The sequence below is a fragment of the Scardinius erythrophthalmus genome (genome assembly GCF_964197995.2).
Source record: "Scardinius erythrophthalmus genome assembly, chromosome: 2".
NCBI classification, from domain to species: domain Eukaryota; kingdom Metazoa; phylum Chordata; class Actinopteri; order Cypriniformes; family Leuciscidae; genus Scardinius; species Scardinius erythrophthalmus.
In genome coordinates this window covers 12,747,984-12,768,397 of record NC_138222.1, presented here as the reverse complement: position 1 = coordinate 12,768,397, position 20,414 = coordinate 12,747,984, and the positions used below count along the sequence as shown (strand labels likewise).

The 20,414-nt window shown below is 37.4% G+C and overlaps 1 protein-coding gene across 1 annotated transcript in view; it reads right to left on the bottom strand.

The window, feature by feature from the left end:
* LOC308685804 (phospholipid-transporting ATPase ABCA1) overlaps nucleotides 1–20,414 on the bottom strand; it is a gene marked incomplete at its 5' end in the record, with an annotated part of 250,800 nt that overhangs the window by 205,686 nt on the left and 24,700 nt on the right. The window contains 5 exons of the mRNA XM_081357814.1: nucleotides 8,669–8,863; nucleotides 9,900–10,027; nucleotides 15,718–15,845; nucleotides 15,963–16,104; nucleotides 16,629–16,722. Coding sequence (XP_081213940.1) covers nucleotides 8,669–8,863; nucleotides 9,900–10,027; nucleotides 15,718–15,845; nucleotides 15,963–16,104; nucleotides 16,629–16,722 — 687 coding nt within the window. The remainder of the gene's footprint in view (nucleotides 1–8,668; nucleotides 8,864–9,899; nucleotides 10,028–15,717; nucleotides 15,846–15,962; nucleotides 16,105–16,628; nucleotides 16,723–20,414) is intronic.

Genomic DNA, 20,414 nt, shown 5'->3' with positions numbered 1-20,414 from the left:
ACCGAGTTATTCTATTTTTAAAATTTGCACCCTGTTGACTTCAATAGGGCAAGTACTAAACCTGCTTTTAGGCTCTTAACATCCTTGATGTGTCAATACAAGTGCACAGGTCATGCGAGTGATTCCTTCTGAGTGAACACGAGTGGATCTGACTGCAGTAGATGTAAAAGATATGTATAAAAATTATGTTATTTAAGCCAGCGCAAATACTTGTTTACATCCTGTTTTTCGGTTGAAGTCCAAAGTAATCGATTGCCGAGTTCACGCGCATGATCATAGGTAACTAAACCTATGCGCGTGAACTCGGCAATCGATTACTTTGGACTTCAACCGAAAAACAGGACGTAAACAGGTATTTGCGCTGGCTTAAATAACATCATTTTTATACATATCTTTTACATCTACTGCAGTCAGATCCACTCGCGTTCACTCAGAAGGAATCACTCACATTTTCTGTGCACTTGTAATGACACATCAAGGATGTTAAGAGGCTAAAAGCAGGTTTAGTACTTGCCCTATTGAAGTCAACAGGGTGCAAATTTTAAAAATAGAATAACTCGGTGTAGGCAACACCGATTTTTGTCGTTGTTCTCTGTATTGACAGCACTCCAAATGTACAAAAAAATTAACTCAATGTTAAAATTGACCGGAGTTCTCCTTTAATGCAAAAGTGAAAAAAAATGCCAAAATGAATAAAGAAAAACATTCTTGAGCAAATAAACTTAACAAGAACTGATGAAAAGAAGTGAATAGTCCTGGTGAAAAGTCTGCATTGTTTTCACAAGTAATTTCAGGTCTGGCAGTTGATCACTGGCTGATCTGAGACAGTCTGTCAGCAAGACGAAAACGTTGCACCTTTTTACAGTCTTCTTTTTAGCGCAATTTTCCACCGGACAAAATTGCGCTTGTTAACTCATGATTTCTGTTCTGTCTGTGAGCACCAATCTTGCACTTCTATCTACTCCTCAACCAGACCACCTAGAGACTTCGGGTTTTCGGCATTATGTTAAGGAAGGTCTAATCTCGGGAACGCACAAAAAAAATCCAGGAAAAGATTTACTATCTCTTAGTGTTGTGATCCCATGAGGTGAGAAAATTGCGCTAAAACACTCACCGAGTTTTTATTACTTGTTTTATGCTCCATTGCACATTGACATTGAGAATAAAAGTTTTGTTTTTCATGTTGCTAAGAGGACCATTGGCCACTTCCACTTCCACTTTCAGGAGTGTCAAACGCATTAAATGACACAAAAATAAAGATACTTTGTTTTTTTTAAAGCTGCAGTCCGTAACTTTTGATGCTCTAGCAGTTAATAAACAGAACTGCATGCAACCTTTTTTCAACTGTAAAGAACCTTTAGAGCAATGAAAAGGTTCTATGGATGTTAAAGGTTCTTCATGGAACCATAGATGGCAATAAAGAACCTTTTTTTTTTTTTTAAAGTGCAGTTTATAAGACGTAAAACATATGGAAACATAAACGAACTGTGCATGTGTGCAAGTTTTGTTCGAATCCGATACATGCTTATTTATTTTAGGTCTACACCACCCCTTCCAATCCAATTGAAATATTATTCGCTTCAAGCTCAAGAGGTGTTTAGATGATGTTTTCGCAGTCTGATTGAGCCATCAGTCTGATAATAAACAGATTATTTGGGTGCATGTAAATGTAGCTAGACGACCTCACGGGCAGATCGCATTTTGTGAGACAGCATTGTTTAGCAAAACTTGAAATACAGGTCATCTGCAGAAACTATCAGACAGCTCTGCGCTTTAAGATTGTAAGATGCTTCAAATGTTGTAGCAGTCTGTTGCTGTATGCGAGTTGTTCTCTTGTAGATGCCAACAGATGAACGAGCTCTTCAGGAAAACTGGAGCACACACTGGCAATCATCTGAACCCAATGGAGGTTGTGCTATTCCATTAAGTGAAGTCATTCGCAATGGATTATGGGAGTGCACAATTTGCTGAGCTCTTCATGCACAATTCCTGTATTCAAGGTAACCGCAAATAGTGGATTTCTCTTCAGAATTATTTTCATTAGAAATATAACAATATATATTGACTTCTACAGGAGAATGTGCTATTGATTAAAGGGTAACTAAACCCCTGGTCAGAGCCCATCGGAGATAGAGGGGACGAAACGAGGGCGGGGCTGAGCGGGGGATGGGGGGGCGTCCAACTGAGACCCGCAGTGACGGATTAATTGACAGCTGCTGTCCGACTCTAAAATGGACAGTGACTCACAGGGTCGCAAGACGACGTAAAGTACATGCATCTGATGAGTTTTATTGAGTTGATGTCAATAGCGCGCGCTCTCTGTAGGCATATTCATATTTTGCCACTATGTGAAAAAATCCAGCAAAATGCGCCAGCGCGTTTGTCGACCCCAGAGGATTAACTTTAGCCTAACCATAAATTGTGATTATATATATGATCACTCACATCAGCAGGAGGAGCAGCGTTTGGCACTGCATCGCTTTTCAGCGCGAGCTGTGTGGAGAAGCCCATTTGCACCTTTACTGCGTTGGAGAAGCAATCCCGCGTAAAATTCAGGTTGCATACTTGAGCTCCACTGGCACCTAATTTCCAAGTCTGCTGGAAAGCTATGCAGTCCAGCAGTGCTGTTGCAACCAGCAACACTACACCTACGTACCCTCCAGACCACTGTACTAAATACAGATAAATCTACGCTAACTTGATGCTATCCTAACTGATGCAATACTATGCGTGGTAGCTCGTACCAAGGGATGGCATGGTGAGCTCGTACCAAGGGAGGGCATGGTGAGCTGGAACCTGCTTACGTCACGTAGCACCGCTTACGTCACGCAGTACCGTAAACATCCAATAGGAAAATTCAACTGCAGTAGCCACCGTTCAACCTGAAGAGGGCAGCATGTTTTTACACCATATATTGTAGAATTAAAACACTTTATACCCAAATGTCAAAAAAGTTACTCGAATCAATGAACAGCACTAATAAAGCCCCATTTTTACAAATCATTAACTAAAAAAAGTTGGTTTAGGGTTTAGTTACCCTTTAACAGCCTCAGAGCTCATGATAAATTGTTTAATGGTTTTAAACAATTTATGCAAACTTTATTTCTGTATGGAGAAAATAAATGGGATAATTCCATAACCTGAATGTTGTGCTATATAGCAATAGAAATAACATATACATAGTTAACATAATACTTAAAACACAAAAATATGAAATGGTACAATTGTTTTTAAAATTGATAATAAGAAGAAATGTTTATTGAGCAGAAAATCAGCATATTAGAATGATTACTGAAGGATCATGTGACACTTAACACTGGAGTAATGATGCTGAAATTTCAGCTTTGCATCACAAGAATAAATTATATTTAAAAAAATATTCACATAGAAAACACGTATTTTGGATTATAATAATATTTCACAATATTACTGTTTTTGTATCTAATATATGCAGCCAAGAGATTTAAAAACACTCAAAACTTTTGTATTTCAGAAAATCCTCAGGATGTCAAACTACAAGGAGTATATAAGCTGTTTTATTTTCTATAAATTATATATGAGCTTTACAATTTTAGCAAATCCTGTTAGCAAACTTTAGGATGTCTAAATAGGTGTAATTTTGTTATTTTTTTATTATATTTTTTTATTAATCAAACAATAAAAGTATTCATTATTCTTAAAATAAATAAATATTATTATAATAAATACAAAAATACTTATGATAACATTAATAACAGTGGAAATGGAAAGTGATTACAGCATCTACTTATCTTCCAAAGAAGGTTTAGTTGGTGTGAAGATATGTTTGTTTATCCAACTTATCTAATAGGTTTTGCAAGACAAAACATGGGATTTGTGCCTCTAATTTGAAACCTCATGGGACACAGTATTGTATCCTATTCCTGGATAACATTTTACATTTGTAAAAGATGGAAAGCATAGTCCATTCATCCAAAACTGAAAACTCACCGCTGTCATTAGTGGAGCGATATGAACGCTGGTTTTTGCCATCAGTACGCCCGTCTCGAGCCGGTTCAAACCCAATGCTAATGGAAGCTGAATCAGAAAAAAAAAAGAAGAAAAAAAAAACTCATTTTAGTATTACTGATTTTTTCTGAGCTTAATTGTGTATTACATGGGTTCTGCCTCAGAGAGCCAAAGATTAAGACAGTATTACTGAACTGAAGCGAAGTACAGTTCAATCTATAAAGATCATTAGATTTTCAGAGTTTATTCTCAGAGCCTGGGATGTCAGGCAGTTAAAACAACCTTAATAAACTCCCGTTCACTGGCCTCTTAGCCAGCACTATCTCTGTGTCTATCTCTTTGACCTTCACACATTCAATAGCGATTACTTTAGAAGGAAAGGGAGGTTCAGAAAAAGGCAAAAGGGAAGGGGGAGAGGGGAAGAGAGAGAGAGAGAGAGAGAGAGAGAGAGAGAGAGAGAGAGAGAGAGAGAGAGAGAGAGAGAGTGTGTGTGTTCGTGCGTGTGTGCGTGTGTGTGCGTGTGTGTGTGTGTTTTGAAGTATTTATCTGCACAGGGGATTACGTGGCAAATGGCTTTTTCTTCATTCAGTCTGGAGAACATTTATGCTCCCAACCTCTCATCCGCAAAACCAAACCCGAAGCCCTTCAGGATGAGAGTGGATTATAAATGTCTTAAATGTGAATTTAAGAACAAATGGTTGAACATATATGAAAGGCCAAGGGCAGTTGTAACCTTCCCACATTTTCCTTCATAACTCACAAACTGCTACATCTATCTGGCATATTTTGGTAAACACATAACATAGCACCACTAAAAATATTTAAGAGATCATAATGTTGAATTTAACAGCCCTATTTATGTGATAAATATATGAATTTATGTTATCCAAAATAAGAGCACACTGATTTAATACTTTTTTAGTTGCCATAATGTGTTTAGGCAAAAGTCTAAGTGATATCTATATTATAATTATATGAAGTTCTCTCTAAAAGCAGGTGAGCTAGATATTCCACTTTGTTTTCTGGGTTGTCAGTAAAATATGTCTGCCTTGATTTGATTATCTCTGTTTTAGATAATAAATTTGTATCAAATCATAAATCCAGAAAAATGTAAGCGAAAAACACAGAACTCACAAAATTTCATATGGCCCTATTACTGTAATAAATAAATAAATAAATAGTTAAAGTTTTATGAATTCAATTGATTAGATGTGCTTTTTAATTATTAAAAGGTAAATAAATCATTAAAACGGAATACAAAGAATTTGGAAAAAAATTATATAATAAAAAAAAGGGCCCTAAAAATTAAATTACCCATATCTAAACACCCATATATATATATATATATATATATATATATATATATATATATATATATATATATATATATATATATATATAAATTACTTTACTAGATATTAAAGGGGTCATATAATGGTACATGTACTTTCACAAGTTGATTGTACTGAAATGTGTGTTGGCAGTGCCTGTACACAACCATCATAAAGTGATAAAAAATACAATCTCAAAAAGTCTACAATCAAGCCTTTCGACATTGTGACGTCACACGGTCGGACGCCCCTCCCACGATTGTTGATTGACAGCAGCGTTTCAACACAGACCCACCCTCGCTTGTGAGTGAGCTGTCATCATAGTCTGCATTGTTGATACGCTGGAGCAGAATGGCATCTAATCGATTGTGGTGTTCTGTTCTTGGGTGTGATAAGGAATACAGCAGTCATTTTGATGTTCCTAAATCCGAACCGCTGTAGACACAGTGGCTGAGTTTTGTTTTCGAAGGGAATATTCCCCACGATCAACGTCAATGCTTTCATGTTTGCGCGAATCATTTCACACACCAGACTGCTTTACAAACGAGGGTCAGTAGCTGGTTTTGCTAAGAAGCTGCTCCTAAAAAAAAAAGGATTGGTACCAACTATTCATGTTCCGGCTGCACTTCCAGAAGAACTGAAGTGAGTGTAAGGTTTAATTAACCTTTATATTAATCTTTGCAAATCGCTAGCACGATGAATGCGGCTAAGGCTTACACTCAGGGTACGGCATCTTTTCTATGTACGACGTTCTCAATATAATTCATAATCCCACGTTTATAATGAACAACGCATTATGGTTGTTGAGTTATTATTACAAACGGTGTTCGCACAGAACAGAGGGGCGGGGTGAGCAAAGCTCATTATCATTTAACGACACATGCACTTAAACGGCGTGCTGAAAACAGAGCTGTTTTTGACCAGGTAAAATTTGTGTTTTCTTACAATAATAATGAGAATTTTTAATTAAAGTATATTACAAACTTTTAATTTAGACCCTAAAGAAACATATTAGCTTGTACAAAAATGGCATTATATGACCCCTTTAAGAAAAGAGCTGCCCTGGACATGACCTTGTTTCATCGTTCGACCTAAAGCACATGTTCAAGTGTTCATACTGTATACTTCTGTAGCATTAAGTGGCTGCCCTTCATTGAGCTCAGAGTATGTCGGACGCCTATTGTGTCCATGCGCTCCTTTCAGTGCCGCATCCCATATAGTCCCATTTCTAGCTGCAGAGCTTCACAACTGTTAATAGTTTTATTCTGTAAGAGGCTAAGAGCTGCTGAGAGCTTTGTGTACTATATGTCCCTATCTCTCTCTAAGATGTGTACAAAGGTTATGAGGAGAGATTTCTGAATGTTCAAAAAACATTCTGCTCTGCTGAAAACACAGACACACCTGTGGATGCTGTAGAAATGTTTTCTGTCCCTAGCCTTTACAGAAATATTACACTTAAAAAACCCTTTAGGATTACAATTTCTTTACAGTTTAAAATAAAACAATACATTATTTGAACGTAGAAGTGCTCTGAAGTGCCACAGAAGTGCTCGTCCCCACAGTCATGTACAGAGGGAAAATGCTTTATTTTGAGGTCAAAAACAGGTTTTTACACCATTTAAAATATAATAATGATAATAATGTCACTGGTGTTACCATTAAACAAAAATCTCTGATTTTGTAATAAAAATCACACTGATGACATCACTTGACTTCCTTCTTCCAAATTCCTGAATATCTATGAAGAAAGGCCCATAGTAAATCCTCTCTTTTCAGAGTCTCTTTTCAGTTATCAGAAATGTTCTCATTTATCTCATGATTTCATATGAAGCTTTTAGTTGAACTCACTGGTACAGTATGACCTACTTTATTGTTAGGGAATTGTAAAAAAAAAAAAAAAACTAGAATACAAATGGATTAAAATTTAGTTAGTATACCATGATTGACAACATGTGGTTTGATACCTTGCAGCAGCCATTTTGTAAAATAAATTTTTCATGAAAATTGTCACTGGTGTTACTGTCACTGGTGTCACCTTTCTTATGGGTAACACCAGTAACACCAGTGATTTCTTATTTATAGTTATCTATTTATAGTCAACTTATCTCAATTATGAACTTTATTCAAAGCTATTCATTTAGATTGTATGGCAAATGTAACAATTTAGTCTCATCTACTTAATTATAGTTGAAGAATAACGATATTTGGTCTAATGCATACCATTGGTGATTCATTGTGTCACTGGTGTTACTGTCTTTTTTTTTCTGTCACATTAAATACAATGTCACATGTGAAATGATAATAATTTTACATCCATTTAATTCTGCTACACTCAAAAGTTAATATTTAAAGGATTGCATCATTACTTGATTTGAACTGGTTTTCAAATATTTTCATTGTTATAGCAAATACATGGTTGCGCAAACAAACTAACCTCATTCAAGCACACTTTTAACAAACCTGATTAAAATAAATAAAACATAATCTCCTTATTTGTTGCATTATTATTATTTTGCGGTAATTCTGACTACATGTGCTGAAAAAAAAATAGAAATAATATTTCATAAAAACCTTTAATATTGCCAAAGAAGTAAGGTAACACCAGTGACAAAAAAAAATGGTACATGCAGTCTTTAACGGAACACGCCGACTTTTTGGGACTTTAGCTTATTCACCGTATCCCCCAGAGTTAGATAAGTCCATACATACCCTTTTCATCTCTGTGCGGGCCATAACTCTGTCTGACGCACCCACCGCTAGCCTAGCTTAGCACAAATACTGGAGGTAAATGGCTCCAGCTAGCATACTGCTCCCAATAAGTGACAAAATAACGCCAACATTTTCCTATTTACATGTTGTGATTTCTATAGTCACAGTGTGTACAAATAACAAGGTCACATGCAGTGATGGCAATAACAGCGTTATAAATAACAGCGTTACTAACGGCGTTACGTTTTTCAGTAACGAGTAATCAAATTGATTACTCTTCCCATCTTAATAACGCCGTTACCATTACTCATTACTGCCAAAAAATGTGGCGCGTTACTTTAATTGAAGCTCTTTTTTTCATCAGACCAACTAGATCTCTGACGCTGGTTTCACACTGCACGCGTTAGCAGAGCGGATGCAGCGCAGAGGCAGTGCGTATGGTGAGCGGGAGCAGCACACGCCCGTTTTGCTTTCACATTGGCAGCGTTTGTCACGCGCAGTAATGATAATTATGCTATTATAATTATATTATATAATGATAATTATTTTAGAAAATACAAAAATACTGATTTAATTTATTTTAAATGTAGTCATAAAATGTTTAAAAGTCCCACTCACAGAAATAAAGGAGGTTTACTCACTGCATTTAGAAGTTTCATGTTGTCAACATTCTGCATGAACACTTGTCTGGTTTGAAGAAGCTTATTGGCTGTCAAGGAGCATGTGATGTTCTGAAACTCCGCCTTCTGATTGGATGAATTAAACTCCAGGACGCGATCGACTGATTCACTGCAGAGCACAGAGCGCAGATCTCCCTCACCTGAGAGCGCAGGCAACTACACAACAGAGCAGCAAACAGTTAGGATATCAAAACAAAACTCAGATGAACATCAGAGACACACCTGGAGGGTATTCCAGAAAGCAAGATTAATTTACCATTAGCATATACCCTGGCCTGAACTCTCGGCTCATTAACCCAAACTTTGCTTACTCGATGGTATGCAGGTTCCAAAACCGGGGTCTGGAGTAAGTTCATTCTGACATTTTTTTACCAATTGCGAGTTATAAACTCACAGTTGCATGTTATAATGTCAGAACTGTGAGATATAAACTCACAATTCTGACTTTTTTCTCGCAATTGTGAGTTTATATCAGGCAAATCTGAGAAAAAAAAAGTCAGAATTCCGAGATGAAAACTTGCAATTGAGAGAAAAAAGTCTGAATTGTGAGACAAAAAGTTAAGTTGCAATTACCTTTTTTTATTTTTTATTCTGAGGCAAAAACAAGTACTTATTTAATTAAATCGCTTATTTAAATAAAAATCAATAATAAGCGATTTAATTAAATGAGTATGTCTACGTTTTCAGCACTTTTATCAGTATTGTCAAAATAAAAGCTTGAGGATTTGAATGTTTGAAAGTGAGACATTTAAGACTAATATAATATTAGTATTGTAATTTGCAAAATTGTAATTTTGTGAAATAAATCATATTTTTAGGCCTTTAATTATCAAAGATTCTTTTGTCATACATGACAATTGTAATTTACAACAGCAATATTTTTATTTCTTAATTTTTATAATTAGAGTTAAAACATTGTCCTCTAAATATTTATGTGCCTATTGAGTTTTGCTTTTGAAGTTCAAATGGCATGTGTTTGACATTTTACCGCCATGTGAATCTAGCTTTAACAACAAGCTTTATTGCTGAGGTAAAACACATGGCTTTGGTGTTGTGATTGAGTTCATTTAGAAGCGTCTGGACTCTCGGCTGATTTTTCATTAAGGGATATTGGATCTCCTCCAGTCTGCACTAAAATATACAGCGTCTCTTTATCTTTCTGGCTCTCCATCTGTCTTTGTAGATGACGTACCTGGCCAAGCCGAACTTTCACCTTCATCAGGCTTGTGGCTGTTGTGCTTGGCACAGAAAGGCTGTTCGTCAGATATTCTGAAAACGTCTCGTTGGTTCTCAGCAAATTGCGAAGCGGAATGGACTGACCTAACAGAGAAATTGAACAGGGAATATTAACATATTGCTCTCACTGTAGCTTACATAGGTTTCATTCAGACAGACAGAAAATATACCATTTTTAAAATCTTATATATTTGTTGTAGTCTAAACAGCAAAAATAAATAAAGAAAAGTATTCATTTCTTTTTACATTTATCTTAGAAAATGTAACGTTTTCAAGTGGAGGTCGAGGTGTATTGCGGTGGGCGGCTATGCAAACGCTTCGGGTAAATTGAGGCCGTGATTGAAGGAGAGGATGTGGCTTATTAAACACGTGTTAGCCCGTTAAAGACTCATTTAGCTATAAGGCAACACGCTGTTTTGTCATCATGTAACTGCAAATTCCTCCCACACGCTCGCACAAAGACCATGAAAGCCAATTAGGCATATGAAAGCTTGTGTGTTTAGACATCAAGGGTGGATGGAGGTCTGACTGTGCCCTAGAGAGAGCTGTTGTAATTCTCATGAATGGGCGGTTGTGTTTGGGAACATTAAAAAAAAACCTGACCCGGCTAATATGTATAGAGCCGTGCTAATTAGCGGCCTAGCGCTCGAAGAGTATCAGACAGCAGCGCTGATTACAGAGGGCACGTCATTACACTCTGAATCTTATCTGTGTCTTTGTTGTCATCTCGACAATCCTCTTCAACACCAATCAGGTAGGTCACAGACAGACCGGCTTACGCACAAACACGTGTGCGTGGATAAGCTCTATTCGAGAGAGATTGGAGTCGTCACCCCGCACCTTAATCATCTCCGGCTGCCATGGCATCACCCTGCGCTCCCATTGGGCGCTTTATTCCACGCTTGCTCTGATTGGCCGCTTTTATCGGCGAGTCTCTGGCAGCGCTGTGAGTTAATTACTCTCTCTCAGATCTGCTGATGAATTTAATCTTGTATAATAGAAGTTCATGGCCCCAGAATGCAAATAGGCTTGCAGCGGTGACCACGTCCTGACAACACGGCCTATTTGCAAATGAGCTTCCTCAGAAATCTGAATATCATTAGACTAAACGGTATGAACAAACAACAGCAGAGCGGCAAGATATACGACCTGCACCTGACAACCAACAACTGCAGCTGTAAATTGCACAGTGACTCTGTAGTCAATTCAAGTGCGCGTTCATTCTAATTCTGCACGTCATTGTGTAAGAACAGCAAGGGCAATAGTAGTTATAGTATAGATTTGAATGCCATTGCATTTGAGGATATCTTCATGCCAAGCCAAAAAATATAGATATCTTCATGCCAAAAAATATATATAATTTGCATAAAAACAACAATAAAAACCAAACAAAAATTAGAATACAGCCGTTAAGATCACACAAGATGTTTTAAATTTACATATTATACAAACTCCAAAGCTTTTTCTGGTAAAATATTACTTAACAAGTCCTTAAAGGAACACGCCACCGTTTTTTTTAAAATAGGGGTTATTCACCGTTTCCTCTACATTTAGATAAGTGGGCAAACGCATTTTTGTCTCAGTGCATGTATTGTCTTAGGCCTTGTTTACCCTGCAGGTCTTGATGCCTAATTCTGATTTGTTGCCTATATCCGATTTTTTTGACCGTCTGTTAACACGTTCTTTCAATTGTAACCCATATCCGATTCATGTGTTTACACTTGCCATATTATCTGAAACATCACGCATGTTTAAAGGGTTAAACTATCTTGCACAGATGGACAAATTGATTGATGCTAGCTCTGCAATATATGCGAAGTTCGCCAAACATCACCATGATTATGAGGCGGAGGAGGACAAAAAGTGCTTTCTTTAAATGCAAATGTTTTTTGAGTATTTCATTTGTGAAGGTAAAGCATATTCACTATACTCCTAATTACAAAAAGAAGAAAAAACTGCTCTTAAACTGGGTGTGTGACAGGCTGTGGAATGGGGTTTGGTCGAGGAAAATTTTTCAGTAAAAAATTTTTTTTTTTGCTTTAACTCCTATCGGCTGATAACGATCAGTGCCAGATCAATCGCACCCTTAATTTCAGCATTCTTGCCTTTTTGGCCTGCCTTTCTTTTTCAGCTGTCATTAGCAGCTGAAATGAATTGCTGTCCTATTCTAAACTATTTGCTAAATTATGACCTCCTTTGTTTGCATATAATAATAGATTCTTTGCACACACAATCTTAGGCATAAAAAATATCTTTTTTTATTTATTTAGGATGTTATAGTGCTATTGAAATGTCATTTAGCTCAACTATTCAGCTTAACAGGGTCAGTATGTGCAACCCTAATCAAAATAATGAAATACCAAATTTCATAATAAAGCGTTTTATTTATTTATTATTATTATTATTATTATTTTGCATTAAAGACTAAATCAAGTCTATAAAATAAAAATGAAATAAACTACGGTTAGGTGAAGTGTCCTGTTAATTTAATCAGCAGTAATCATTGCAGCCTGTGCGGAAAAATCGGAATTGGGTCACATTTCACTGACAGTGTAAACGAGGCCTTAGGCTGTGTGTCCACCAAAGCGTTTTTACTCGCGGCTGGCGTGTTTTTTCAATTGTTTTCAATGGGAGCGCCGCGTTTTTAAAACGCCATGAGCGTAACGAGGCGCTGAGCGTCTTTTTCACGCTGAAGCGCTGAGCGTTCGGCGTTTTTTACTGGTCGCCGAGAGTTGAAGAATGTTCAACTTTTGGTAAAACGCAGCGCTCATCAATGTCACTTTTTACCCAACCGTCCAATCACAGTGGAGGAGGGGCGGGACTAATAGAGAGCCTAAGTCCCGCCCCTCCGCTTCTGGCTCATGGGACCTTACTTCGGAAAAAATATGTATGGAAGTCAATGGCGAGAGATAACTTATCTTTTTATTCCGTCTGAACTGTGCCCTGAACTACACATATGATGTTTGTCAATTTAAAAGGTAATTATGAAAGTCAAGAAAGTAGCAGTTTGTCATAAAACAGAAGAGTAACGTTTAGTTTTATGTGAAAATCGCTCAATGAACTACATCTCTCGTCTCGCACTATGTACGTCACAAGATCCGTTGCTCGTATGTGTGTATTCTGGCTCAAAACACTCAGGCATGACGGCGTAACGTTACGATTATAATGTAAGACTATAGAAAAAATGACAGACGTTAGCTTCATTCAAGTTAGCTTCATTCATTGAGAGAAAAGGTATGACGTCGCATGTGCGCCTTCTGGATTTGTAGTCTTTCTAATTACGTCTTATACCTCAGCAGTTTTACATCAAACTGTGACTTTCTTGACTTTAAAATGTATCTTTTAAATTGACAAACATCATATGTGTAAATCAGGGCACAATTCAAACGAGATCAAAATATTTGTTGTCTCTCGCCATTGACTACCATGCAATATTTTTCCGAAATAAGGTCCCATGGTGGTCGACCGGAAGGGGAGGGACTTAGGCTCTCTATACCACACCGACCAACCGCGTCCGCCACATGATTCTGCTTGTACAACGTCAACAGAGGACAACAACAAGCATAATAACGGAACAAAATCAAGAGCCAGAGAAAATACATTACATTTTAATATAGAATCAACACAGAAACAAAATATGTGTGAAATGAGATACTAGTAAGACTTTCGCGGATATTCCGTATCATAACAACAGTGTCTCGGTCTCAACCGTCTCAACTGAAAAAACGCTGCGCTGCCAAAACGCTCTCAAGCGCCCACAGCTGAGCGTTTGTAGCAGAGCGCCTAGCGTTTTCAGCTGGCTAAAAACGCTTTGGTGGACACACGGCCTTAGTCTGGCTGCGCCGCCGCTAGCTTAGCTTAGCATAATGAATGGAATCCTTTGTTGCCGGATAGCATGTTTGAGTAAAAGTGAAAAAAATAAAAAATACCAAACCAATTACTTCTTGTGGCCTGTGTACTCACAACGAGTACAAATAGCAATGCAGATTGAGACTAGGCGATTTCCTAGGCAGATATTGACTTGGGACTATATTGGGGTGAAGCACAGGCGAAGCACTGCGACTTGGGTGCTACTCTACTTGCATTAAAAGTCTAATTTTATTCAAAATAAACTAAAATAGATTTTGTTGCCTGAGATTGGTGGAAAAAAACACACAGCTGAACTGGGATGTCTGAAGTGTTCATAACAGCAGTTCTACCTAGACAAAACTGTGAATCGATTTAACAGGGTTCTCAAGTCTCACGCATTGGCCGTGAGACACACGCAATTCAACCAGTTCACACGCTCACACGCCACACCGTGTATTTCTCACGCTGAAAAGGCAATGCCAACCAAGTTGTCCTACAAGCTTTATATATAACGTTGTATATGAGGCGCGGGCACACAAAGTGAAGTTTCCTGCCGCCAGCACGTATCTCGGCCAGATTGCGTTCGTTACTAGGCAACACAGATGCGCGAACACACGGAAGTTGACGGAACATTCTCGGCCACCGTACGTTCGTTACTAGGTAACCAACAACATCGCGCGAACACACGTCGTGATGGAGAAGGTAAGTTGGACGAAAGCTCGTCTAACATTTTTAAGGCTGGAACATTTCATATATAGCCCATAGTATACATTATTATTGATGCAGTCAAAAACTCTACAACTACTTTGCAACCAGGCCAGAAGCTTTGGCTCAGTTTGGCTAGCTTACATTATCGGAAACTAAGGGAAATGTTAGTGGGTATGGGAAGGAATGAAGATGTATTTCTTCATTTTATTTTAAATAAATTTAAATGTATTTATTTTATTTTAAATTATATTATATATTATACTGTATTAATAGTATTTCTGGTTACATTAAGACATACATATTAAAGCAAGAGTGCTCTGGGTAATATTTTATATCCTGTCAAAACATAACGTTACTTTAATCATTGATTGCCATGCATTTGTATTTTTCAAACACTAGCAACACAAAACACATTTCATAAGCTGGAGTGTGTACTCTTGTGTGTACACACACACACACACACACACACACACACACACACACACACACACACACACAACACACTAACATACCTTAATAATATGTCATTTGTTCTCAATGTCCCACCACACAATAAATCATTATACCATTTCGACTAGACACATTCAAAATGCAAAAATATTTGTTTTTCCAAACTGTTTGGAGCAATTTGTTATATTTTTGTAATTTTTGTAACTTAGTTGTAATTTTGAAATATAACATTAAAGAGTATATTTGATGTGATTAATTGCTCTGTCATTTATCAGATTTACCAATTGTTATTTTTAATTTGTGCTGGTTAATTATGAACAAGGGGTAAAATTGGGGGGCGGGGACAGGTGGGGGCGGGGCTCCATTAGGGCTCCTCCCCCAACCGCATGTGATCTCACTCCAAGATTTTGATAAAACTTGAGAACCCTGGATTTAAGATGATCTTGTTAAGAAAAATTGCCAGCAGGCAAATCTATGGAAGCTTGTTTACGCCACAGAATAAAACATTTTAAGATAATTGTGACTTTTTATCTCACAATTGCGAGTTTACATCAAAAGGTCTGATTTGCGAGATATGAACTCACAATTGCGTGCTATAAAGTCAGAATTGCAATATATAAACTTGCAATTGCGAGAAATAAAGTAATAACCGAGAGCTAAAAAGTTTTTTATTTTTTATTCTATGGTGGAAACAGGTTTCCATTCAAATCCACTGAGATTTTATTTAAAATAATATCAGCTTTAGAAAAGGAAACATAGACATTTACCTCCAGCTGGGTTTGCATTCTGCAGGACAGACGCCCATTGGCCAATATCATCAGAGATCAGTTGAACGTTGCTGAAGAGGGCAGGATCTGCCAGGAGCGACTGAACTTCAATCAAAATCTTTGTTACTCTAAATAAAAGTAAGAAATAAGCATAAGATCTATGCTGTAATGTAAATCTATTCATGTTAAGAAAACAGAACACGCTGCATTTGCATGAATAGTCATTTTGTTGTTCTGACACTCACGTGGAGTCGTTGAAGTTGTTCACCTGTCCGGGTGCTTCACCAGGTGTGGGATAACTGACACACGGGTTCTGTATGTTACACAACATGCCCTGTAGCCATGGCAACACACCTGCTGATGGGAGGGGCTTATTGGGGTAGTGGCCTGAGAAGAAGAAATTATTCACAATTTTTTCAGCTTTATACAACCAACTTGTGGTTTAAGTAATTTTGGTATTTTCAAAATTTTCTAATTTTCACTCAAGAAGCTTACAGTATTTAGCTCTAATGTAACAAAATGAAATGAAAAGAAAATAATTTGCATTAGGTCCTTAACGGATCAAATTATTTTAACATTCCTGTGCTGCCATGATCTCACAAACCCACTAAACAAGTATTTTCTGTCAAGCTGTATCGCTGTTCTTCAAAACAATTTTACAAACTACTGCTGTCAATTTAACTTAGAAAGCCAGTATGCAGTTAATGAGCATATCACGTAGTTCATTCAATTATCAAATGCAAACGTATTATGATTATTACCAATTTGCTTTCAACGTGATTCTCAGTAACTCCCACACATATACATTTATTTTATTAGAACATTTAGAAGATGTTTGGCGTAAAAAACATGATGCGCATACTGTTTGAGAGTGAGGATTCTGGGAATAACTGAAGTTGAGCAATACTTACACTGGCTCTTATAAACAGGCTGATTGGTGGATCTGACCGACACAAGAATGAAGAACAGAAACAGAGGCCAAATCAGCTCAACCACCAACCGCACCTGAGAGAGAGAGAGAGAGAGAGAGAGAGAGAGAGAGAGAGAGAGAGAGAGAGAGAGAGAGAGAGAGAGAGAGAGAGAGAGAGAGAGAGAGAGAGAGAGAGAGAGAGAGAGAGAGAGAGAGAGAGAGAGAGAGAGAGAGAGAGAGAGAGAGAGAGAGAGACTTTTCACAACATTGATCTCAATAGCAATACAATTCATCTCACATCGTCTGCCCTCCATTAGCTTCAGCTCGCTTGCCCTGAGCAGAGGTTGTGCTTTTATGCATCTTTGATTCTGTTACTGCACCTCATCAAACTGTCCGATGTATAACTTTCTCAATATGGAAAGCTCCAAACAATGGAATAAAAAGATTTAAAAAAAAAAAAAGTCTATCGATTTGCTTTGCTCTATTGTATTTGTGCTATTGCTTGGAGTTTGATTATTTGTTTTTATTTTTATTTGACAGTACAGTCCTTTTTTTCCTTAACATAGCTCATACCGAACTGTATCAAAACCGTGACCCTAAAATTGTGATACAAACTGCACCATGAGTCATTTGAACCGTTACACCCCTAAACCTTGCTGTGTTTACACTTGGCATTAACATGAGATCAACGTGATCTAACCAAGCTGATCAGATCATCAGTGTGTTTACACTTGTCAACAACAAGTGGCTTCTGAATCTAGTTAACTTATTGGATCTGTTTCCCACACAATATTTAAAATAAGTCTGTAATGGAAAAATGCTGTTGCAAAGTTGACCTGAAGTGGCACGGTTTCTTTTAAAAAGGGTTTTCAGTCACTAAGCTACACATTTCAAACCTCACAAAATGAGGTGGAAGATGTTGTAAATAATAGCCTACATTGCATATATGTCGTGATCAAAATGGTAAAAAGAGAAATATGGGCCCAAACCATTGGCAGATGTGATGTGATAATTGTGAACTCTTTACAGACAATGATTGGCTGAGCAACATTTGGGTGCAAAAGCAAACTTATTGCATTCTGCTCTTCCTGCTCTTGATTGTCTAAATGATGGTGTGGTGTGGGTGTCGACCTGTGACTGCCCATATGGTGACTAGATTGTCTTTACATTGCACTTTTTGAATGCTTTATTTAGTGACATAAATCACACAAGTAAATACAAATTAACAACAACAACAACAGTAACAGTAAATTGTCAGTAAATTAATAAATAATAATACAAATAAATAAATAAAAGAACACACATAAAAAAGATCACTACATTACACTGAGATCTGCTCATAATGCGTCCTTGAGTACCTCTGTACCAGGTCATACAAGTCATAACATTGCAATCACAAACACACTTGTTTTTTTAGTGTGTATGTGGACAACCTCCGGATACAGGTCGCATGTTAACGGCAGGTGTAAAACGAGCCCTATGACCCACACAATCTGAGTTTCAGCTCACAGCATCCAACTGGTACCATTACATTTCTGTGATAGTGGTTTTAGTAGTTCTACTAATATATATATATATATATATGTGTGTGTGTGTGTGTGTGTGTGTTGACAGAGCTACTTGTTACGGTGGCCGAGAAGGGTCACAACACAAACAAACGCCACAACAACTACATATGCAGAAAACACATGCAAACGCCGCCACAACAACTACATATTCAGAAAACACCTCCAAATTCAGAAAACACATACAACGGCACAACAACTACATATTCAGAAAACACATACAAACGCCACAACAACTACTCGGCCACCGTAACTTGTGGTCCCGGCCAACCCAACACTTCATCACAACTTCACCATTCAGCTAGTCTCGTCATCCATAACTCCACCAAGGTCAGCCAGGAACCTTGGAGTTATAGTTTATGATCAATTGAACTTCACACAGACCACATTGCTAGCACTGCCCGGTCATGTAGATGTTCCTTGCACAACATTAGGAGGATCAGGCCCTTCCTATCAGAGCATGCTACACAACTCCTTGTCCAAGCACTTGTTCTATCCAGACTGGACTATTGTAATGCTCTCCTGGCTGGTCTCACAGCTTGCTCTGTAAAAACCTCTGCAACTGATCCAGAATGCTGCAGCCAGAGTGGTCTTTACCAAGCCAAAGAGAGCACGTCACAAAATTGCACTGGTTGCCAGTTGCCGCTCGCATCAAATTCAAGTGTCATCTCAAAGAGGCACAAAATCTCTTTCTCTGACCTTTACCTTGACTGTTCCCTGCTGGTGGAATGATCTGCCTAACTCAGCCAGAGCTGCTGAGTCCGTGGCCATTTTCAAGAAACGGCAGAATACGCATCTTTTTCGGCAACACTTGATCCATTAATACTAACACTTTATCTTCTATTCTATATCTATTATCTTTATAAAAAAAAAAAAAGTACACATACTGCGTTAGATTAAACTGGGAAGAGTCATAGGCTAGCACTTGCATATTGTTGTCCTATTGTTAGTTTAACTGCTTCTATTGTTCTCATTTGTAAGTCGCTTTGGATAAAAGCGTCTGCTAAATGAATAAATGTAAATGTAAATGTAATATCCTTCTACGGTGTTGCCTCCAGGCCACATAGTCTATTTTAGTTTATTTTTAATAAAATGAGACACCCATTTATTGCTCAAAACTATCTGAGGAAAGAACTCAAATACTAATCAATGAAAGCACAAAAAAAAAAAAAAAAAAAAAAAAAGTGGCACTTAAAGGGATAGTTCACTTTGAAATTAATTTTTGATATGTTTTAGCTTACCTCAAGGGCATCCAAGATGTAGGTGTCTTTGTTTCCGCAGTAGTTTCAATTTTGATATTTTTAGGTCAAACCGTTCTTGTCTGTCAGTCATATAATGACTTCGCTACTGCAGTTCATTGGAACGAAACCGTAGCCAAGGCGACATCTATGTATATATCTATACCCGCCCGCGCCGTCAGATCATTTGGACGTGTGCTGTTTTCAAGAGATAACAACGATATAAATACTGTTCGTTTTCTCACACAAACCGCTCGTTTCGTGTCTTAGGCCATCAATGTGTACTTATGATGGGGAATTGTTTCATTTGGACGATGGGGAATTGTTTTAATTTGGACTCTGTGCATGCTCTTTGAGCCAGTGACCATCCACCTGCATTATATGACTGACAGACAAGAACGGTTTGACCTAAAAATATCAAAATTGAAACTACTGCGGAAACAAAGACACCTACATCTTGGATGCCCTTGAGGTAAGCTAAAACATATCAAAAATTAATTTCAAAGTGAACTATCCCTTTAAAAGAATAAGAATAGTTATTCACATACTATATATCTGCATATATTATGATCTGCACACTTTCTATAGCACCTAAAAATGGTATAAAACACAACTGCCAGTTGATGAGGGTGAGGATGAGGTGTCATACTGTGATAAGGAAGATGAGGTCATAGTGACATAGTGAGGGTGAGAGCGAAGATGGAGATGAGGATGAAGATGGATATGTTAACTTGATATGATAACTTGAAGAAATGATGGTTTGGTAATACTTGTGTTCCACTATGGTACAATGTTGCCTGAGAGCAACAGCTGGATATGAAATGTTACTTTTTATTAAATATGAAATTTGTAATTCATTAAAAACTGGACAAATGTGTTTGTTCAAGTGTCTGGTTAAAGACATTGATGTTTTCAATATTTTTTTTTTCTTTTTTTTTCTACATGAAAATCTCAAATGTTTCAATTTGTCTGTTGTGGTAAAAA